At 38.0% G+C, this 21,394-nt stretch overlaps 2 protein-coding genes across 2 annotated transcripts in view; both read left to right on the plus strand.

Annotated features, from left to right (window-relative positions):
* LOC139129671 (medium-chain acyl-CoA ligase ACSF2, mitochondrial-like) lies at positions 1 to 19,824 on the plus strand. Its single transcript, XM_070695345.1, has 2 exons — positions 1 to 59; positions 17,538 to 19,824. Exon 2 carries the CDS (start codon positions 17,587 to 17,589, stop codon positions 19,237 to 19,239), a length of 1,653 nt encoding a protein of 550 aa, XP_070551446.1. The 5' UTR covers positions 1 to 59; positions 17,538 to 17,586; the 3' UTR covers positions 19,240 to 19,824.
* LOC139129670 (medium-chain acyl-CoA ligase ACSF2, mitochondrial-like) overlaps positions 16,491 to 21,394 on the plus strand; it is a 15,114-nt gene continuing 10,210 nt past the window's right edge. Inside the window, exon 1 of the mRNA XM_070695344.1 lies at positions 16,491 to 16,619. The gene's annotated coding sequence lies outside the window, so the exon portion shown is untranslated. The remainder of the gene's footprint in view (positions 16,620 to 21,394) is intronic.

Consider the following 21,394-nt stretch of genomic DNA (forward strand, 5'->3'; position numbering starts at 1 on the left):
AAGATATGTGAGCGTTGTTCAAGTTAAACGAGTTTATAAAAGAACAGTAACTCATTAGGGTGAGTATTTATGAATTACCGAGCTACAGTCAGTCGCAAAAATGAATGAAAACTCAAGTTTTGGCTGTCAACCATAAGTAGGTCAGGCGAAGCCGACGTCTTATACATGTAGGGCAAGTAGGCCACTTAGTGGTATTTTGCTTTATGTAATTGTAACGACTTCATTAAATCTCATGTTAATATGGTCATAATATAAATGAGATCAATATAATGGTATAAAAAATGATATTAAAGAAGTATTATTATGCCAATGACATGCCAATAAAAATATTTGTTGAAGTGGCCCACTTGATCCACTGTTTGGGGCAAGTGCAAGTGGGCCACCAATAATATGCAATTTTCCCCAAGGCTGATATTTCTGCTTGATGTACAAATCTATGTATAAATATAATTTATCACCTATTTTGAAAGATATATGAATTTATATGATTATCTTTATAAAGAACACTTAATGCATTTAATATTTTATTTATTTTTTGTCAATTTTACAATTAATATAACAATACATTGTAATTTTTTATTTCAAATAAGTAACTGTATCCTTACAACTTGGAAAACATTGTGATAGTACGCGAGAACTGAGCAATGCTCAGCAATTTGGATTCAATTACTGGTAGCTCTCACAGATATCTAACTAAGCACTAAACTATCAGCCTGACCATGCTTTAGTATTTTTGTGCCTTGCCATCTCGCTACATTTTTGTAGCTACAGCATCTCTTAACTTAGAACTACACATTACAGAATGGCAATCGCAATGCAGACTAGCATACAAAATTCAGAGTAAAGTTCACCTTACTTTTGTTTAAGTATAGTGTCATTCAGCAGTCCTTTGGTTATGTGACAATGGCCTGAATTATCAACTGATTTATGCCATCACATGCAAATGACGTATTGCATCAGTTTTTAACATGAACTTGTTGCTAGAATAAATCACTCGTTTAGTGTACAGATCTTACAAACTATGAGTCTGGTTGAGCCTTCATGAAATATAATTCTCCATGAAGTCACCTGACAAAGTAACAGTAGTTTGATCATATAGTGGGCAGTGCTTTGTGAAGTATATTTCTGTAATCATTGTATACTGAAAATGCAAAGCAAAGGAAGGAAAAAAATGCGTAAAGAGTTGTTTTCAAAGTTTAAAATATGCAAAATGTTGCGTAATCATGAATGCTGTTATATGAACTGTACAGAATTGCACAAGCCATTGATTTAATATAACACCATGGCTGCAAATACTAAAATTTTAAATTCTTCGGAGAGCATGTAAAGAATGGGAGTTATCCCAATAATTGTAACCAAACATCTTGACTTTAACATTTGAAATTTGAATTTTATTCTGAATAAAGTTTTGGTCCAAAACAGCCTTTCCAACCACCTTAAAGGGACAAAGTCACTCATTTTGACATTATTTCTGGTATTTTAGTTTCACTTGAAATATTAGTGTATTGCTCTGGTCACTGAAATATGCTGAATTATCAGTTGTTTAATGTTACAGTTCAGCTGTCACCATATGCATGGTTATAGTGCATGAATTCTTCCACAAAGCAATTTTTGATACTTACCAAAAATTAAATGATGGAAGTAATCATGCCTTATGTCCATGTACAGGGTGTGAGTTGAGCTGAGACAACTGGGTAATTCAACCTATTTCAATAAGCAGAGCAATACCATAATATTTCACAAGAAACTTAAATAACTGGAATAATGTCAAAATGAGTGACTTTGTCAGTTTAATCATTGTCACTGCTGCTGTGGTCCGAACAGCAGAATTGTTCCAATTTAGATGAAACAAATACACCAGTGCATGATCCATGGTGTCACTTTGTACATTTTCGTTACTTCCACCAGTCGTAGCGAACTGCTCTGACTGCATTTTGCATGGCAGATAGGGCCCAGAGGCCCTGCTTCTTGGGCAAGTCTTTTCTTCTTACCATGTTCTGTTGTAGAGCAAATATATAAAAAATCATAGTCATATAACATATAATTGACGGTATTACCCTCACAATATAAATACACATTCTTAGTCAGACATATTTATTTATCCACATATGCACGCACATACATTACACATAATATTAAATATATGCTATGCATACAAAAAATAAATACCTACATATTATTTATTTATAAGCTAATAAATTTATGTATTAACTGATTATAAATCAATAAATATATAATTTTAATTGATTGAATAATTAATTAATTCATTACATCATCAATTTATCCATCAATAAATACATATATAATTAATTTATTCAATTTATGCAAATAAATATATTATCTGTATTATTATTATAACGATATTATAATTGTATACTTAAAAATTCATTTGTTCGTTTATTTTCATTTATCTATTTATTTCCTATGTGAATGTGTCTGTGTTTATAGGCTAGCTGCTTCCGCTAGTAAACATTAATTTTTCAGGCAGTACACAGCTTTGAATTCACTATATGTGGTGGCCCACTTGCCCAGAGTACTTGGGGTAAGTGGGCCAGTCACAAAACATGTCACCGTATTAGTAAAAAATACCGCAATTATACGGTGTCGCTCACATTTGATCAAAATTGGTATATACCAGTATGGGTACCAAAGATCAACAATAAATGTTGTTTCTATCTGTTCAGTGCAGGAAAATTCTACGTTGATGTTATGACAATGATTTCTGCACAGTACAACCAGAAAAAAAATACCGCAATTATACGGTATCGCTCAAATTTGATCAGAATTGGTACATACCAGTGTGGGTAACAAAGATCAACAATAAATGTTGTTTCTATCTGTTCAGCGCAGGAAATTCTACGTTGATGTTATGACAATGATTTCTGCACAGTACAACCAGAAAAACAACAAGAAATATTTAAACCAGAAAAACAAGAATGACAAAAGTAATTAGGTCCAAAATTTAGGTACTGGAGGTCAACTTTAGCAACATGCATAGCTGAAAGGCAGCTAGCCCCTCTTAGTTTGACCATAGACGCTCTTCCTCCCCTCTACTGACGGTCTTCCTCCCCTCTACTGTCTATGGTTTGGAGAGTTCTGTTAATATGTAACAGTTCATAAACAACTCCCCTCTACTGACGGTCTTCCTCCCCTCTACTGTCTATGGTTTGGGCAGTTCTGTTAATATGTAACAGTTCATAAACAACTCCCCTCTACTGAAGGTCTTCCTCCCCTCTACTGTCTATGGTTTGGGCAGTTCTGTTAATATGTAACAGTTCATAAACAATGACAGGAAATGACTCAAGATAAGTGGAGTTTGCCTGTCACTCCTGCACACATGCAGAAATTCCCTTTTTCTTACCTCATTTGCACATTTTTTGACACTGATGTGTACATTTGAACAAATTCACATCTCAACCCCTACATCTACCTGTACACCAAATACTGAGACGGTAGCTTTGGCAGTATGGGGCCTTTGTGTGGACGGACATACATCCGCACATACCCACAATATACAGACATGCAAATCAATTCAGCTTATACGATAACCTCACATTGGTATACCAAATGTGAGTAAATATACCTTGCAGTACTGATTCAATGGGCTGCCATGGAATATTTATTCAATAACATATATATTTTGAAAGATGAATTAAATTGTAATCGAGAATATTCAGTTTATAAATAAACTTCTCAGATTTTACCAGTATTTCCCACGAGAAGTATTTAAAATGGCCGCCAAAGGAAATCAAGAGAGGAAATAATCGACTCTTGTTATCGCATACAATGTAATGCATGCAGCAAAACTTGTACTGTTAACAAGGAGGACTTATTTGTACATGCAAAATACAATGATAAATGTGAATACTAAAATCTTAGAAAAATAAGAGATATTTTCACTTTATGTTGTTTTATTTGAATTTGGCGGCCATATTAGAAAAAGCAAATACGATTTCTGTCAAAAATCGTGTAATAATTCAACAACTGTTATTGATCGTTGATTATTTGGCGCCATAAACAAAGGCAGTGTTGTCTCTGTCATGTATACATAATTATTTTTTACCGAAATAATCATATAAATAGAATACGGTCGAAATCCATGTTATCACAACTTTCACACATACTAATGGACACGTGACCAGTAGCAAAACACGCAACCTTAAGAAGAAAATACGTATTTTTACCTGAAATCGGCGCGTCTGCTGACGGTTGCCACCATCGGCTGGACTCGTCTGATGTCTGGTATACTGGAACGGAAACTTGCCGTAAAGGGGGATATCGCTTTTAACGACAATTTGTCGTAAAATAGAAAGTGGCCCACTTGCCCCGACGGCCCACTTGCCCCACTTTCCCCTACGTGTGTGAAAAAAACATCGTCATCTGTACCCTTGATCTCAAGTAATGCGGATTGTTTGATTTGTTCTAGTATTCAGATATGGACAAAATGTTTAGGAGTTGATTTCCTAAAAAGTTGGTAAATTTTCTAGAATTGAAAATGGTAACAAATGCAGGGTTTCAGGAAGGGCCACTTCGCCACCTTGCATCCTGTATTTTCGTTCTCGTCTTGCAATCCACCATACACTCTTTCTCTGTGTGATATCAGGAAAGTAATTACAATTTTCTGATGCATGAGCTGATTTGTATATTGTAACAGAGTTTCTAATCAAACTCACCTGAAAAGATGAAAGGTCATCAAGGGGTCATGCTACTGTTTTGATAAATACACATACTCCGTTTGACGCACTATAGGCACAAGCGTTACGGTTTGAGTAGCAACATTGTAAGCTTATACATAAAACTTGGAATTCGCTCAGTCGGTGGCAACAGCGCACTATACTATGTGATAACATAAGGTGTGCATGGAGTTTTCTGAGGTTGTATGCATACAATATCACAACAAGGTCCCTTCGTTTTATTTTTCGTAAACAAAAACTGATTCTCACAGTGAAGTTATATTTTTGCTCAGTGAAGTTACGTTACGTGACGCCGAAGAATATTTTATTGTTGACGAAATGATTAAGTGTAGGGAAGCTTCATATTCTGTGTTCATCATTCAGAAATGACTTACGAAAGAAAAACAAACAAAATTATGGACTTACATTTTCAAAAAGTCACGTAAATATGTCAGTAAAAATTCCCATTGCTTGTTTTTTCTCAGTTATTGTACATACGTGTTAATTGAAGACATCGTTGATTTAAACAAGAAATGGCAGCTCACATTCTTGCAACAACTTCAAAGCTGACTCAAAGTTACTACCATATGCCGAGTCAACGAAGATTTGCGGCAAGACCATTTTAAAAATAAAAATAAAATATCAATGAACTAGGTCCTGCTCGTTAGATCCACTTTATGTCATGGAAATATTGTCGCTCTGTACATATATATTATATCTAGCCTCTGTCAGTAGTCTGACTGGTGCTTAGTGCCTATGTAAAACTGAAGCTGATAGGCTGAGAGAAATGAAAAAATGTCTCATTAAAACTGCTAAAAGCTCAGAGGAACTCTATGAAATTTAATGATTGAGTGTTGAACATCAGAAATACAACAGCCAAGATTTTAGAAAAAAACTACAAGGCGATTCAGAGTCATCCCATACAAATATACATGCATGCGTGCATGCATGTAACACATTTTTAAGAAGGATTCATAAGCTTCGATAATAATCAAATTCATCAAACGCTAAGGGACTTCCCTGATTGCGTAAAGTTGCAAGACATTTCCGATAGATAAAATAAAACGTTGTCTTATTGCTCTCAGTTTCCTCAATTTTATCACCAATCAAAGCTACAATCCTTAAACGATGATCATCTCTAACAGTGCACTCAGGATAGCGATAAATATATATAATCCAATGGTCAGAGAAAAATGCCATGGAATTATATATTTATCATATGAACAGGCTTCTTATTTTTCGTTGACGGATAAAAATTATTGCACAAATTTGCATGAATTTCGTCGCGATTTGTGTTTACTTACGTGAATTACTTTCATTTTATGAGTAAAGCGGCCGGTACCCAGGAGATACTTTCATTCATAAATCCCATCAAGCTGGAATTTTGATACATCGAATGGTATCTCCACCAACCAGACGTACGGATTCGGTGAGGTGAAAGTGTTGTTACGTGCAGAGAAAACGAACAAAAGGGTGAACTCAGCAGTTAACGTTTAAACAAAATTTATTACGAAAATAAAACTAATTGCTAAGTCAGGGATAGAGTACAAGCTTTAAAAGTGTACAGACTACTTATCTCAGCTGGGACGGCAAAGCTCCAGTCTCAGAGTTGTAACAGTCAGTCGGATGAATGAACAGTCCTTGCAGGCTTGAAGCTGCACAAAGTCCACAGTATAAATCCAGCGTTGGCAGTGAAGGTCTTGAAAAGTCTTGAGAATGACTACTGCTGGAGTTTAGTAACACACAAGAGACACGATCCCAAAAGTCTGACTGGAAGCTGTGCAAGTCCCTTTTATACACATGCATATAAAAACAATCTAAAACTTTTATTGACATGCTAATTACTGTTCTAAAATTATCTCTCTTGCACAACTCACTAAATTTCCAGAACATTCCAAACATGACTAATTGAATTCAGGTCATGATGAGTGTGGGGGAAAATGACCAACATAACACACCCTCTCTTCAAAAAGTAAATTTTTCAAAAAAATTTTTTTTCTTTTACAAATGTAATCTTAAAAGTGTGAACAACAATAAACTCTAAATACGCGAGAGACAGTCTGCAATTAAAGTGTCTCTGCCTTTGATATGTCTAATATCAAGATTTAACTCATGTAACATTAAACTCCATCTTAACAATCTCTGATTTTTGCTTTTAAATTTCTGCAGAAAAACAAGAGGGTTGTGATCAATATAAACCACTATTGGCTGATTTGAAGAAGTAACATAAACTTCAAAATGCTGTAAAGCTAATATCAAAGATAAACACTCTTTTTCAATTGTAGAGTAGTTTCTCTGGGATTTGTTAAATTTGCGTGAAAAATAGCAAACAGGATGATCTACACCATGACTATCCTCTTGCAATAAAACAGCACCAGCAGCCGTATCACTAGCATCCACAGCTAATTTGAATGGCAAAGTGAAATCTGGTGCAGACAACACTGGAGCACTTTGCAGTATGGCTTTAAGTGTATCAAATGCCTGTTGGCATTGCTCTGACCAAACAAACTTTACTTTCTTTTTAAGTAAGTTAGTCAAAGGCTCAGTAAATGTGGAGAAATTTGGACATAATTTTCTGTAGTATCCAGCCATACCGAGAAAGCGCATCGGTTGTCGTTTACAGTTTGGTATGGGAAACTTGAAATGGCACTGATTTTGGCATCAACAGGTTTTACCTCACCCTGTCCTACAGTATGTCCGAGGTAAGTCACCCTCGCCCAACCAAACTCAGATTGGCAAGGTTGACAGTCAACAATGCTTTACTCAGTCTCTCAAAGAACTTCCGCATGAGCTTGATGTGTTCCTCCCAGGTGTCACTATACAGGATGACGTCGTCAATGTAAGCTGCACACCCGTCTAGCCCGGATATGACGTCGTTGATCATCCGTTGGAACGTTGCCGGAGAGTTCTTCATTCCGAATGGCATCACCTTGTACTGGAACAATCCGTCTGGTGTAACAAAGGCGGATATTTCACGAGCACGATCCGTCAGAGGGACTTGCCAAAATCCCTTCAAATGGTTCTTGAAATGTAGGTCAAATTTTGTCACATACTTGGCTTTTCCACTCGGTCGATGCAGTCATCAATCCTCGGGATTGGGAAAGTGTCTGTCTTTGTTAAAGTGTTGACCTTCCTAAAGTCCGTGCACATACGATAACTGTGATCTGATTTGGGAACAAGTATGCACGGCGAACTCCAGTTACTTTTACTGGGTTCAATAAAGTCATTGTCCAGCAGGTATTTGACTTCTTCCTGGAGATATTTCGCTTTTGTTGGATTCAGTCTGTATGGATGTTGTTTTACAGGCTTACTGTCCCCAACATCAACGTCGTGATAGATGACGTTTGTCCTCGTTGGAACATCTTGAAACAGGTGTTTATATTCGTGGAGCAGTTCTTTTACCTGTTGTTGTTGTTCTGGCTTGAGGTGTGCCAACTTTGTAGACTCCAGCTTCTCCAGGATTTCTGAGTTCTGAAGCTTGACCGAGCCCAGCTTTGAGTTTAGAGTATTTTCACTCAAGTCAGTTTCAGTATCACTATCTTCATAATGGTTTGAACTGACTGCACTGACAGGCTGAGTTATAGTAGGATTATCCCTATCCAAATATGGCTTAAGCATATTTATGTGACATAGCTGTTTTGTTTTCTCCTGTCAGGTGTTATTATGATGTAATTTAATCACTCAATTTCTTATCAATTAGGTATGGCCCAAAGTAACGAGCATGGAGTGGTTTGCCAGGAATTGGAAGTAGAACAAGAACTTTTTGACCTGGTTCAAACTTCCGTTTTGAGGTGTTTTATCGTATTTGGTTTTCATTGACTGCTGAGATGACTCAAGATTTTCTCTGACTAATTCACATGCTTTAGAGAGTTTTGTACGAAAATCTGACACATATTGCAAAATATTCAGACAATCATCATCGTCTGATAGGAATTTCTCTTTAACAAGCTTAAGTGGGCCACGGACTGTAATTCTTTTTCTTTTTCTTTTTCTAATGCCAATTTTTTTAACTCGAAATCTGCCTGTATTTCCAATTCTAATTTTCTAAGTTCAAAGGAAGACTCAGGCTCATAATCATGTAAGACGGATTCCTCAAATTGGCCTAAATTAACTAAATGTTTTGCAATGTGGTACTGTATTTCCCGCTTGCGCATAGATCTTTTGACATCTACTTTAAGGAAATCGGCCAGTGCTATGAGGTTGTCTTTCTAAGGGAATTAAATGTGTCCTGATCAAGGTCATCCATAAATTCGTCTGGCTTGAATTCCGCCATGATTGAATTTCACTGAGTTCACAGTGTACAGTAGTTTTGAAAAGGCTGTCAAAATGTTGTCAAACGGCTCAAAATATTCGTATCCCGGACGAGCCCCCAATTTTGTTACGTGCAGAGAAAACGAACAAAGGGTGAACTCAGCAGTTAACGTTTAAACAAAATTTATTACGAAAATAAAACTAATTGTCAGGGATAGAGTACAAGCTTTAAAAGTGTACAGACTACTTATCTCAGCTGGGACGGCAAAGCTCCAGTCTCAGAGTTGTAACAGTCAGTTGGATGAATGAACAGTCCTTGCAGGCTTGAAGCTGCACAAAGTCCACAGTATAAATCCAGCGTTGGCAGTGAAGGTCTTGAAAAGTCTTGAGAATGACTACTGCTGGAGTTTAGTTACACACAAGAGACACGATCCCAAAAGTCTGACTGGAAGCTGTGCAAGTCCCTTTTATACACATGCATATAAGAACAATCTAGAACTTTTATTGACATGCTAATTACTGTTCTAAAATTATCTCTCTTACACAACTAATTAAATTTCCAGAACATTCCAAACATGACTAATTGAATTCAGGTCATGATGAGTGTGGGGGGAAATGACCTACATAACACACCCCTCTTCAAAAGGAAAATTTTTCAAAAAAAATTTTCTTTGCAAATGCAATCTTAAAAGTGTGAACAACAATAAGCTCTAAATACGAGAGAGACAGTCTGCAATTAAATTGTCTCTGCCTTTGATATGTCTAATGTCAAGATAAAACTCCTGTAACATTAAACTCCATCTTAGCAATCTCTGATTTTTGCCTTTAAATTTCTGCAGAAAAACAAGAGGGTTGTGATCAATATAAACCACTATTGGCTGATTTGAAGAAGTAACATAAACTTCAAAATGCTGTAAAGCTAATATCAAAGATAAACACTCTTTTTCAATTGTAGAGTAGTTTCTCTGGGATTTGTTAAATTTGCGTGAAAAATAGCAAACAGGATGATCTACACCATGACTATCCTCTTGCAATAAAACAGCACCAGCAGCCGTATCACTAGCATCCACAGCTAATTTGAATGGCAAAGTGAAATCTGGTGCAGACAACACTGGAGCACTTTGCAGTATGGCTTTAAGTGTATCAAATGCCTGTTGGCATTGCTCTGACCAAACAACTTTACTTTCTTTTTAAGTAAGTTAGTCAAAGGCTCAGTAAATGTGGAGAAATTTGGACATAATTTTCTGTAGTATCCAGCCATACCGAGAAAGCGCATCGGTTGTCGTTTACAGTTTGGTATGGGAAAACTTGAAATGGCACTGATTTTGGCATCAACAGGTTTTACCTCACCCTGTCCTACAGTATGTCCGAGGTAAGTCACCCTCGCCCAACCAAACTCAGATTGGCAAGGTTGACAGTCAACAATGCTTTACTCAGTCTCTCAAAGAACTTCCGCATGAGCTGATGTGTTCCTCCCAGGTGTCACTATACAGGATGACGTCGTCAATGTAAGCTGCACACCCGTCTAGCCCGGATATGACGTCGTTGATCATCCGTTGGAACGTTGCCGGAGAGTTCTTCATTCCGAATGGCATCACCTTGTACTGGAACAATCCGTCTGGTGTAACAAAGGCGGATATTTCACGAGCACGATCCGTCAGAGGGACTTGCCAAAATCCCTTCAGTAGGTCAAATTTTGTCACATACTTGGCTTTTCCCACTCGGTCGATGCAGTCATCAATCCTCGGGATTGGGAAAGTGTCTGTCTTTGTTAAAGTGTTGACCTTCCTAAAGTCCGTGCACATACGATAACTGTGATCTGATTTGGGAACAAGTATGCACGGCGAACTCCAGTTACTTTTACTGGGTTCAATAAAGTCATTGTCCAGCAGGTATTTGACTTCTTCCTGGAGATATTTCGCTTTGTTGGATTCAGTCTGTATGGATGTTGTTTTACAGGCTTACTGTCCCCAACATCAACGTCGTGATAGATGACGTTTGTCCTCGTTGGAACATCTTGAAACAGGTGTTTATATTCGTGGAGCAGTTCTTTTACCTGTTGTTGTTGTTCTGGCTTGAGGTGTGCCAACTTTGTAGACTCCAGCTTCTCCAGGATTTCTGAGTTCTGAAGCTTGACCGAGCCCAGCTTGAGTTTAGAGTATTTTCACTCAAGTCAGTTTCAGTATCACTATCTTCATAATGGTTTGAACTGACTGCACTGACAGGCTGAGTTATAGTAGGATTATCCCTATCCAAATATGGCTTAAGCATATTTATGTGACATAGCTGTTTTGTTTTCTCCTGTCAGGTGTTATTATGATGTAATTTAAATCACTCAATTTCTTATCAATTAGGTATGGCCCAAAGTAACGAGCATGGAGTGGTTTGCCAGGAATTGGAAGTAGAACAAGAACTTTTTGACCTGGTTCAAACTTCCGTTTTGAGGTGTTTTATCGTATTTGGTTTTCATTGACTGCTGAGATGACTCAAGATTTTCTCTGGCTAATTCACATGCTTTAGAGAGTTTTGTACGAAAATCTGACACATATTGCAAAATATTCAGACAATCATCATCGTCTGATAGGAATTTCTCTTTAACAAGCTTAAGTGGGCCACGGACTGTAATTCTTTTTCTTTTTCTTTTTCTAATGCCAATTTTTTTAACTCGAAATCTGCCTGTATTTCCAATTCTAATTTTCTAAGTTCAAAGGAAGACTCAGGCTCATAATCATGTAAGACGGATTCCTCAAATTGGCCTAAATTAACTAAATGTTTTGCAATGTGGTACTGTATTTCCCGCTTGCGCATAGATCTTTTGACATCTACTTTAAGGAAATCGGCCAGTGCTATGAGGTTGTCTTTCTAAGGGAATTAAATGTGTCCTGATCAAGGTCATCCATAAATTCGTCTGGCTTGAATTCCGCCATGATTGAATTTCACTGAGTTCACAGTGTACAGTAGTTTTGAAAAGGCTGTCAAAATGTTGTCAAACGGCTCAAAATATTCGTATCCCGGACGAGCCCCCAATTTTGTTACGTGCAGAGAAAACGAACAAAAGGGTGAACTCAGCAGTTAACGTTTAAACAAAATTTATTACGAAAATAAAACTAATTGTCAGGGATAGAGTACAAGCTTTAAAAGTGTACAGACTACTTATCTCAGCTGGGACGGCAAAGCTCCAGTCTCAGAGTTGTAACAGTCAGTTGGATGAATGAACAGTCCTTGCAGGCTTGAAGCTGCACAAAGTCCACAGTATAAATCCAGCGTTGGCAGTGAAGGTCTTGAAAAGTCTTGAGAATGACTACTGCTGGAGTTAGTAACACACAAGAGACACGATCCCAAAAGTCTGACTGGAAGCTGTGCAAGTCCCTTTTATACACATGCATATAAGAACAATCTAGAACTTTTATTGACATGCTAATTACTGTTCTAAAATTATCTCTCTTACACAACTAATTAAATTTCCAGAACATTCCAAACATGACTAATTGAATTCAGGTCATGATGAGTGTGGGGGGAAATGACCTACATAACAGTGTCAATCATTTTCTCGCGCTGTATCGATGCCAAGGCAAGTCGGCCACCGTGGACATAGCTTTCACCGTGCTAGGGGTGGATAGCCATAATATTCAGATTATTTTGAGTATTTACAAATAGATTTATGAAGCAAATGCAACGACACGATCGAAACAGCAGTACTCATTCTCAGAGATATTGTATCTCAGAGATACAAGTTTACGACCTTTGCGAGCGCGAAAGATTCCGTTGGATGACACACAGAGTGTACCTAATTGCATGTCTGCAGGTTTAATTCCGAGCGAGAATTTATTGTATTTTTTGTATGATGAGAAAATTAATTGTTGTTAGTCGAATGACTTTATGCCATTATTCAGTTGAACTTACCTTGAGGTGTAGGTTTCAGGTTTATCGCCCACCGGGATCGCCAGGTACGACGTCCACATTGAACCTTACGACTCGACTGGAGCCGCGACGTTACTGAGCCATTAAAATAAAAAGATCGACGGTATCCCCATTTTATTCTCGGGAAAAGCTATAGTTTTAGCGACTTGAAATTTTGTTGGACAATATGCCTTCTATGTTTCAATATCTGGATTTATCGGGTCACCTTTTTGTATAAATGTCATAACAACTAGCACGGCATCGATCGCGACAAATCGGTCCGTGTCGCGACCCGCATGCATGAACGTTCCATGCAGGAAAAAAGTTCCGGTCGATGACGTAGAACAGGGGTAATTCGGATTTCTTATCCGTCCTGTACTAAGTCACACAGGTGTCGATTCGGGCCAGTACATGTGATAAGCATGCCAAATTAATTGCATTCGATTACGAACAATAGAGTCGCAGTATAGTGTGTCCCCATCAATCGCCGCCGGACTAGAATCACACATCGAAGTGGGAATACTCTATTATTCAACTTTTGCTGTGTTCGCAGACCACCATTTGATTTTGTATTTTATGCGGCCATCTAATCAGCTACAGAAGCGTGCAATTCGTATGCATGACTAAGCTCGCTCTGCAATGACCCTACTCTGCTGACGATGAACTATCAAAAATGCACAATTAAGCTAAGCAATTGTATGGAGTTTCTGTAGACTGAAAACATAAGAGTTATTGGTTGTTTTCAACATTATGCAAATACAGTCATCACTAACCTTTTAGTATGGACTTTGCATGGTCCATTTTCAAGAGGGGACGTTGAAAGGGCTGTAAACATTGGTGCATGTTCCGATTTGTCAAGAAGTTATCAAATTGTAAGGAAATGTTCTTGTTCCGAATCAGGATTAAGGGGAACTTCAGACCACAGTACGCGTAGATGGAGTAAATATATAGATCAGGCGACACAGGAATTAACGTTGCGCTCGAAACTTTATTTCCCCAGGTCAGCCTGATGGCTGCCTGGGGCAACTCTTAGCTCCGAGAGCCTGGAGATATGCTCACTCCAAGGCCCCCAAAGTCTGACTCTCAAATTTACAATACTTTGTCGACAAGAAAACTTGCCAACGCTAGTTTCACAATGATTAATACGTAGTATGCATGAGACATGTCACAACACCATTGTTTTAAATCCAAGCTGTGAAAATATGAAAAGCGATACTTAACAGCTACAGTTCTGATAAAAGTTCGACTACATTGTCTTTCTATTGTCCAACCTTGCGTGAGACATTCCTTGCATAATCCATAGCCCCCTCTACTGTGTATGCATAAGCATAAGAATTCACAAGACACGCGGGTGCCTGGAATGGCGCTGCCATGGAATTTAACAAAGAGACTTGAAAATGTAGTTTGCCGCCAATTTTGAAGAATTACACCTCCGGTAAATCGTGGGAATTCAAGCCCAAGTGGCGAAATGTTGAAATTTGGCGAATTACTAGAATGAAGATTTACAGTAACAAATAACAGAAACATGACAAAGTGTTGACAGAGCTCTAGACATTCGCGAATGTTTCAGCCTTCGTAGGTTAAACGATGAACAGTAAGATGTCGAAGTAAATATTTATCACTTACTGAGTTAAGGTTTTATCACAAGAATGAAAGAGTAAACAAGAATGAGCCATAAGTAGGTCATGTAAAGCTGAAGCGTGATAGGACTGAAACAGTTCCTTGGATAGAGGGACTGTGGTTCCATGGACAACTGAAACCTTTGCTTTGAATCACGGCAAGGTCTGTGATTGTCAGTTTTAATGTGGAGGCATACGAAGTTTACAATTGAGGTTAGACCTGGTGTTGAATTCTTTAGCCAAGTTGGTAAACTTGTCACGCAGATTAAAAAATGTGAGGCAGGATAAAAATGTTTTGTTAAGGCGATAGCTATTCAAGGGTACCAGAGTATATTATACATTATTGACTGAATGCATGGGTTTATGTGCCCGAGAGCGGGTGACAATTGCCCGGCGCCAGGAGGGCAAATTGTCTCCTGCTACTAGGGCGCATATACCCATGTATTCAGACAATAATATTTTTATTACATGCCTCTTCACACAGTTAATGCTATATGACATCAGCTATATGCAAGGCATTTTCAAACAATTTTACTATTATCCACCAGTATCAAACAGACTTTAACAAAAGTCAAAATAGCAATCACATTCATGCGCGTATGGATATTTTACATGTAGCGTTAAGCGTCTACTTTGACGTCGAAAATGTCTAAGGGCTTCACTGGACTGGGAAACCATGAAAACCGGTCAGTACATCGTTCAGTGGCCTGCTTACTCCCCGGATGCTCCTATTCAAATCAATGCACTAATTTGCACTCGCATCGAGGCATGTAATAACAGATACTTTTAACATAAAATCATCGTATAGTTTTTCCGATAAAATACCGGTATTTTGTTCAAAATATTACAGGACAAGTTGAACCTTCCCTAACAACATTGCAAAGAATTACGTTTCGTGCTTCAGTGGAAATTCTTACTTCGCGCATGTACCGGTGCTTTTGATGATTTGTTGCTGTTCCACCACCCTTTTCTCGTATTTGTAAGAGACAGGCATTTGTTTTTTGAAAGAAGTTAGATTTGACATGTCCATGAATATAAGTCAAACTGGCAAATTCATTCCAACAAAGGATAGAAGGTCGTAGAGGGGTCAGTTAGCCTGCTGCATACTAACAATCAAAGGAAAAACATTACCGTCTTAGTGTCAATATAACATCTTCCAGTTTGACTTTGACCCACAACTGATAACATCACATCAGACGCTTCTCTTTACATTGTCCTTTATGTCATTTAGAGAGAAAGGTTTGGATGAGAATTTATTTTGTGACAAGGTGGTATTGCCGAAATTGACAGCTACACATGAATAGTCTGTCAGCCACAAGTAGGTCACGTGAAGCCGGTGTCTAATGATTTACCAAGCTGCACAGTCAGCTGTACTGCTGTCACTCAACTAATGTAGGGTACTGGACTCTTAAGTGCAGTACTTTGTGATGTTTTTTTATTCAAAACAGAACATTTCTTGAGACAATATCGAAGATGGCTACAGTGTTTTCAGGGCATCAGGTTTATTGGGACCTATCAATATGTATGTTTTATTTTGCAACATGATAGGCAAACCCATCCATTTCGGTTTTCTACCCGAAGAAGCTATCTCCTTCAACCATCGAGTAAACTATTGCTACTGTACGAAAGCGAGCAGCAATCAATAAACCCCTAAGGTGGAGATGGTCTTTCAAAAGTTCAGCTATTTTCCTATGTAATGAATTCATTGCTTTGATTGATGTATGATGTATGATAACGAGTGTGTATTTGCGAGTTTAGACTGTACAGTGCGTGTGAATGTGTCTACATGTGTTTGGGGGCGCGGTCAGAAAAACTATAAACATCCTCGACCAAGGTACATTTTTAACAGTTTACATAAAGTTTACGATAGTTAGGGAGACTGATATCAAATGAGACGATTGATCAATGTAGAAAGACCTGAGCATAGCGTTTGACATGTCATTGACACCGAGCTGAAATCGTTTGTATCGTTAGGGTGAATCATCGACCACCGTCTACAGAATACATGCTTACTCACCCGATAACAATTGATTGCTTCCAGGGGTATCTTTAAACGACCTTTGACCCTTGCATAAACCACAGCAAATCTGTCCACGAAGAGCATTCAACCTCTCTGTGAGATTTGTGAGCGTTGTTCAAGTTAAGCGAGTTTATAAAAGAACAGTAACGCATTAGGGTGAGTATTTATGAACTACCCAGGTATAGTCAGTCGCAAAAATGTTTGAAAACTCGGCTCGAAGTCTCGGCTGTCGACCATAAGTGGGTCATGCGAAGCCGATGTCTTATAAATGTAAGTGTGTGAAAACCAGCACCGTCAACTGTAACCTTGATCTCAAGTAATGCGGATTGTTTGATTTGTTCTAGTATTCAGATATAGACAAAAAGCTTTCGGGTTTATTTCCTAAAAAGTGGTAAATTTTGTAGCCAGACTTGAAAATGGTAAAAAAATGTAGGGTTTTATGAGGGGCAACTTCGCGACCTTACATCCCGCATTTTCGTTCCCACCATACATCCACCATACACTCTTTCTCTGTGTGGTACCAGGAAAATAATTATATTGTTCAGATGCATGAGCTGATTTGCATATTGTAACAGAGTTTCTAATCAAACTCACCTGAAAAGATGAAAGGTCATCAAGATGTCATGCTACTTTTCTGATACATACACATACTCCGTTTGACGCACTTTGAGCACACGCGTTACAGTATAAGTGGCAATATTGTATACATGACGATTGGAATTCGCTCAGTCGGTGGCAACAGCGCACTGTATACTACGTAATAACATACGATGTGCATTGCGTTATCTGTGGTCATATACATACTATATCACAACAAGGTCCCTTCGTTTTATTTTCGCAAACAAAAACTGATTCTCATGGTGAAGTTACGTTTTTGCACAGTGAAGTTACGTTACGTGACGTTGAAGAATATGTGTATTGAAGAAATGATTAAATGTAGGGAAGCTTCATATTCTATGTTTGTCATTCATAAAAGGCCAACGAACGAAAAAACAAACAAAAATTATGGACTTACACTTTCAAAACGTCACGTACATATGCCAGTAATAATTTCCATTGCTTGTTTTTTCTCAGGTATTGTGCAAAACGTGTTAATTGAAGACATTGTAGATTTAAACAAGAAATGGCAGCTAATATTCTTGCAACAACTTCAACACTGACTCAAAGTTATTACCATATGCCAAGTCAACGACGATTCTGCGGCAAGACCATTAGTCAATTGTTTGATTTAACAAGCAATGCTTATCCCCAGAGAGAAGCAATAACCCATTATTCAAAGGATGGTGACGTCAAACGTTGGTCATTCGAGGAACTGCGGCTTCAGGCGGATAGATTTGGTAAAGGGCTCATGAGTCTCAGTCTACAAAAGGGCGAAAAGCTGGGAATACTTGTTGGCAGACGATACGAGTACATCGTAGTCTATTTAGGTGCCATGAAAGCAGGTCTCGTCGCTGTTTTCCTCCATACGTCATCAAAGGCTGATCAGTTAAAATATCAAATAAACAAAGTCTTGTGTGACATGTTGGTCGTTGACAGTAATAATTTAACCACGATCCGAGAATTAGTTCCAGAAGTTGAGGCTGTTAGTGTACCATGCTGCCGGCAGCCTCTTCCAAGTGTTCGTTTTTTTATCAATATTGATGCTGCAGAGACGCAAGGAGCATGTCTAACCCTAAATAAGGTTTTCTCAATGTCATCGGATCATTTGAAAGAGTCAGAGTTACAAAATGAAGTTCAGCAAGATGACCCATGTGTCATCTTCTTTAGCTCTGGCAGTACTGGAAGGCCAAAGGCCATTGTGCACTCGCATCGCGCCATTTCTGAAGGTGCCATAACCATTTCGGATGAAAGATCAGCCTATAATGATGATCAGTATGGTCGTCATCTATGTTCAGTGCCCTGCTACAGCATGGGACTTGACGTAATTATGGCCCCCGTGATTGTAGCTGGCGATAGGCTTGTACTGACTGAGTCACCAGATGTTGATACACTTCTAAACGTAATAAGACTCGAACGATGCTCATCTGCAGTTCTTTACCCTCTCCTTGCCTTTGAGATAGCGTACCTAAAGGGTGAAGGTGTCGATTTTTCATCCATGAAACAAGCCTTTGTTGGAGGTAATACTTTGCCACCGGATACTCTAGCAAAACTAAGGAAACTTGTCACACCTAATATAATCATTGGTTACGGATCTACTGAAACGAATGTAGTCACGCTTCAATGCAAAGGCGACCCAATTGACGAGAAGAGATGGATAGTGGGGCGACCAATTCCACATACAGAGGTCAAGATTGTTGACGATCAGTTTCGAACAGTACCCATAAATACTGAGGGCGAAATCTGTGTACGCAGTCCATACAGCTTCCAATGCTACCTTGGTGATAAAGAGCGGACGAAAGCTGTGAAAACAGAATCGGGATGGTTTAAGACTGGAGATGCTGGAATCATGCTTGACGATGGAAGGCTTCAAGTACTGGGGAGAAAAGATGACTGCATTATAAAGGATGCTAAAAATGTGTATCCTTCAGAAATCGAGGGTTACCTTTTTGGTCATCCTAAAGTGAAAACTTGTCTGGCAGTGGCAGTTCCTGACCAAAAAGTGATTAACGAGATATGTTTGTGTTTAGTGTTAAAACCAGAAATAGAGTGTACAGAAGAGGAAATCTTGGAAGTGATGAGAGATCATTTGGAAGAATTCCTCATTCCTAGATACGTCTTGTTTGTGAGAGTTTTCCGGTCACAGATACCAGGAAAATTAAACGTAATGAAGTTATGAGAAAGGCAGCCGAGAGATTACGTCTGAAGAACTAATAGAGTTTCAGGTCAACAATATGTCTGTTTTCATGAAGATTAAATATAGTGCTCTAAAAGTATGTTGAGATACACAATAGCATAGTATTCTTGGTTAGATTTTTTCAGAAGCCTCGCGTGCTTTTAGTCAACAAACAATCAAAATTTGAATTTAGTTCATGTCCTGAGTCACGTGCACAGTCCTTAAAACACTTCTGCAATCTAACGGAAAGGTGTTACATGATTTGCTTGAGTGGAAAAGAATGTAAGTGGACAAAATAAACCAGAACTATTGGTGGTATGAACAAAGCGCAAAAAAGCAAGGTTTGTTAACATATTTCAACGTTTTGACTGTAGAAGTTCGAAAAGTAGCAACGCGTATATCAGTTAGAGATCTTTTGTACTGGATATTGTCATTTATAATTTCTCTGACGACTGAAAAAATTGTACTTTAAATAAATAGACCTGAACTCAAGGCATGTCATATAATTGTTTATGTAGTTGAGACATTTGCATCATGAGTTTTATGAGATTTGAATGATTAAGAGCCATTGTCAATATTAGAGTGGTAAGCGTATACATGAAATTGCTTCTGTATAAAGCTTTTCAAAACTGTTAAATGGCGAAGTTTAAAGCAAAATAAATTGAAGAAAAGTAAAATAACAGTGAACCTACTCCTGCCACTGAGATCCAGTTTATGTTATTTGAAACATTGCCGCTCTGTACATATGTATTTATATCTAGTATATCTACTGACCAAAAGTTAGAATTACGCCCTTGGTAAGAAACGATTTCTGGTAAGATAATCGGCCATTATTTGACCTGGTTGGCGATAGATATCAGGAAAGAGAAGTTCATTTCACTTTTCCTTCCGTTAAAAAGAATTTTAAATTTCAGTAATTTGTTTACAAACTATGAATGGGGCAAATAGTTTTTATAACAAGCAGCGCTAGTTTTGTGAGAAAGAAATTTATGTACATGCGAATTAACGTATGCAAATCACAAATTTCTGTTTTGAAAATGCCCAAGAATAATTCCACTTTAATGACGGGGTCGGATTGTGTAAAATGTTCACTTTTCATTCATAAAATACTATGGAACCAAAGAGCATTTACAGTTCTTACAATGGGAATAATAGTTTAAGCTGCAATCAGCTTCACGGGCCCAAGCACTTGCAAATACAGGTAAAAGGTGCCACAATGATAATCAATAACCCTCTAATGTCATAAGGTGGTTCATTCGGTCAAATTTAGAGCATGCAGTACTTATTTATAGGCATTTACAGGCATATTTGTTAAATCAAGACGAAAGGTAGTTTGGGCCTGTTGGATATTGTGGCAAAAAGATTTTTTCCCGTATTTATTCCTGTGTTCCAAAATCAGACATCTAGCGTATTGGCTAGCCCAGAATTAGATACGCACATAACTGAAAAGGCACAGGATGTGGCGCTACAAAGTCTCCCATCATACCAAATATGAAGGGTCTAGTACTTTTGTATACTGAGGTATGGAGATATATGTACATTTGAGGTTAAAGGTCATTTTGGACATGTCACATTTTGCTAAAAAATTGTACACCACAGTTGTCCCTGTCTATTAAAAATCAGACCCCGATCAATATTGGTTAGCCTGGAATTAGATATGCACATATTTAATTGGGTACAGGAAATGCCACCATAGAGTCACCCATCATACCAAATATGGAGGGTGTAGCACTTGTGGTTACTGAGTTGTTGACATGTATGTATAATACAGGTCAAAGGTCATTGGGATCATGTGACTTTTGTCACAAAAATTGTATTTCATAGTTATCCCTATGTACCAAAAATTAGACATCTATCTCTATTGGTCAGCCAAGCAATATATATGTGCACAATTAATTAGGTACAGGATGTGCCATCTTAAAGTCTCCCATCATAGCAAATATGAAGCGGGTAGCACTTGTGGTTACTGACTTATGGACACATATGTATATTTGAGGTCAAAGGTCATCGGGTCACGTGAGATTTTGTCAAAAAAGTTGTAGTCCATAGTTATCCCTATGAACTTAAATTAGACCTCCAGCTCCATTACGAACCTTATTGTTAAATATATGCATAACTAATGAGGTACAGTATTTTTCCAGGGTAAAAGGTCAGAGGG

This window comes from Ptychodera flava, chromosome 3 (genome assembly GCF_041260155.1).
Source record: "Ptychodera flava strain L36383 chromosome 3, AS_Pfla_20210202, whole genome shotgun sequence".
NCBI lineage: Eukaryota > Metazoa > Hemichordata > Enteropneusta > Ptychoderidae > Ptychodera > Ptychodera flava.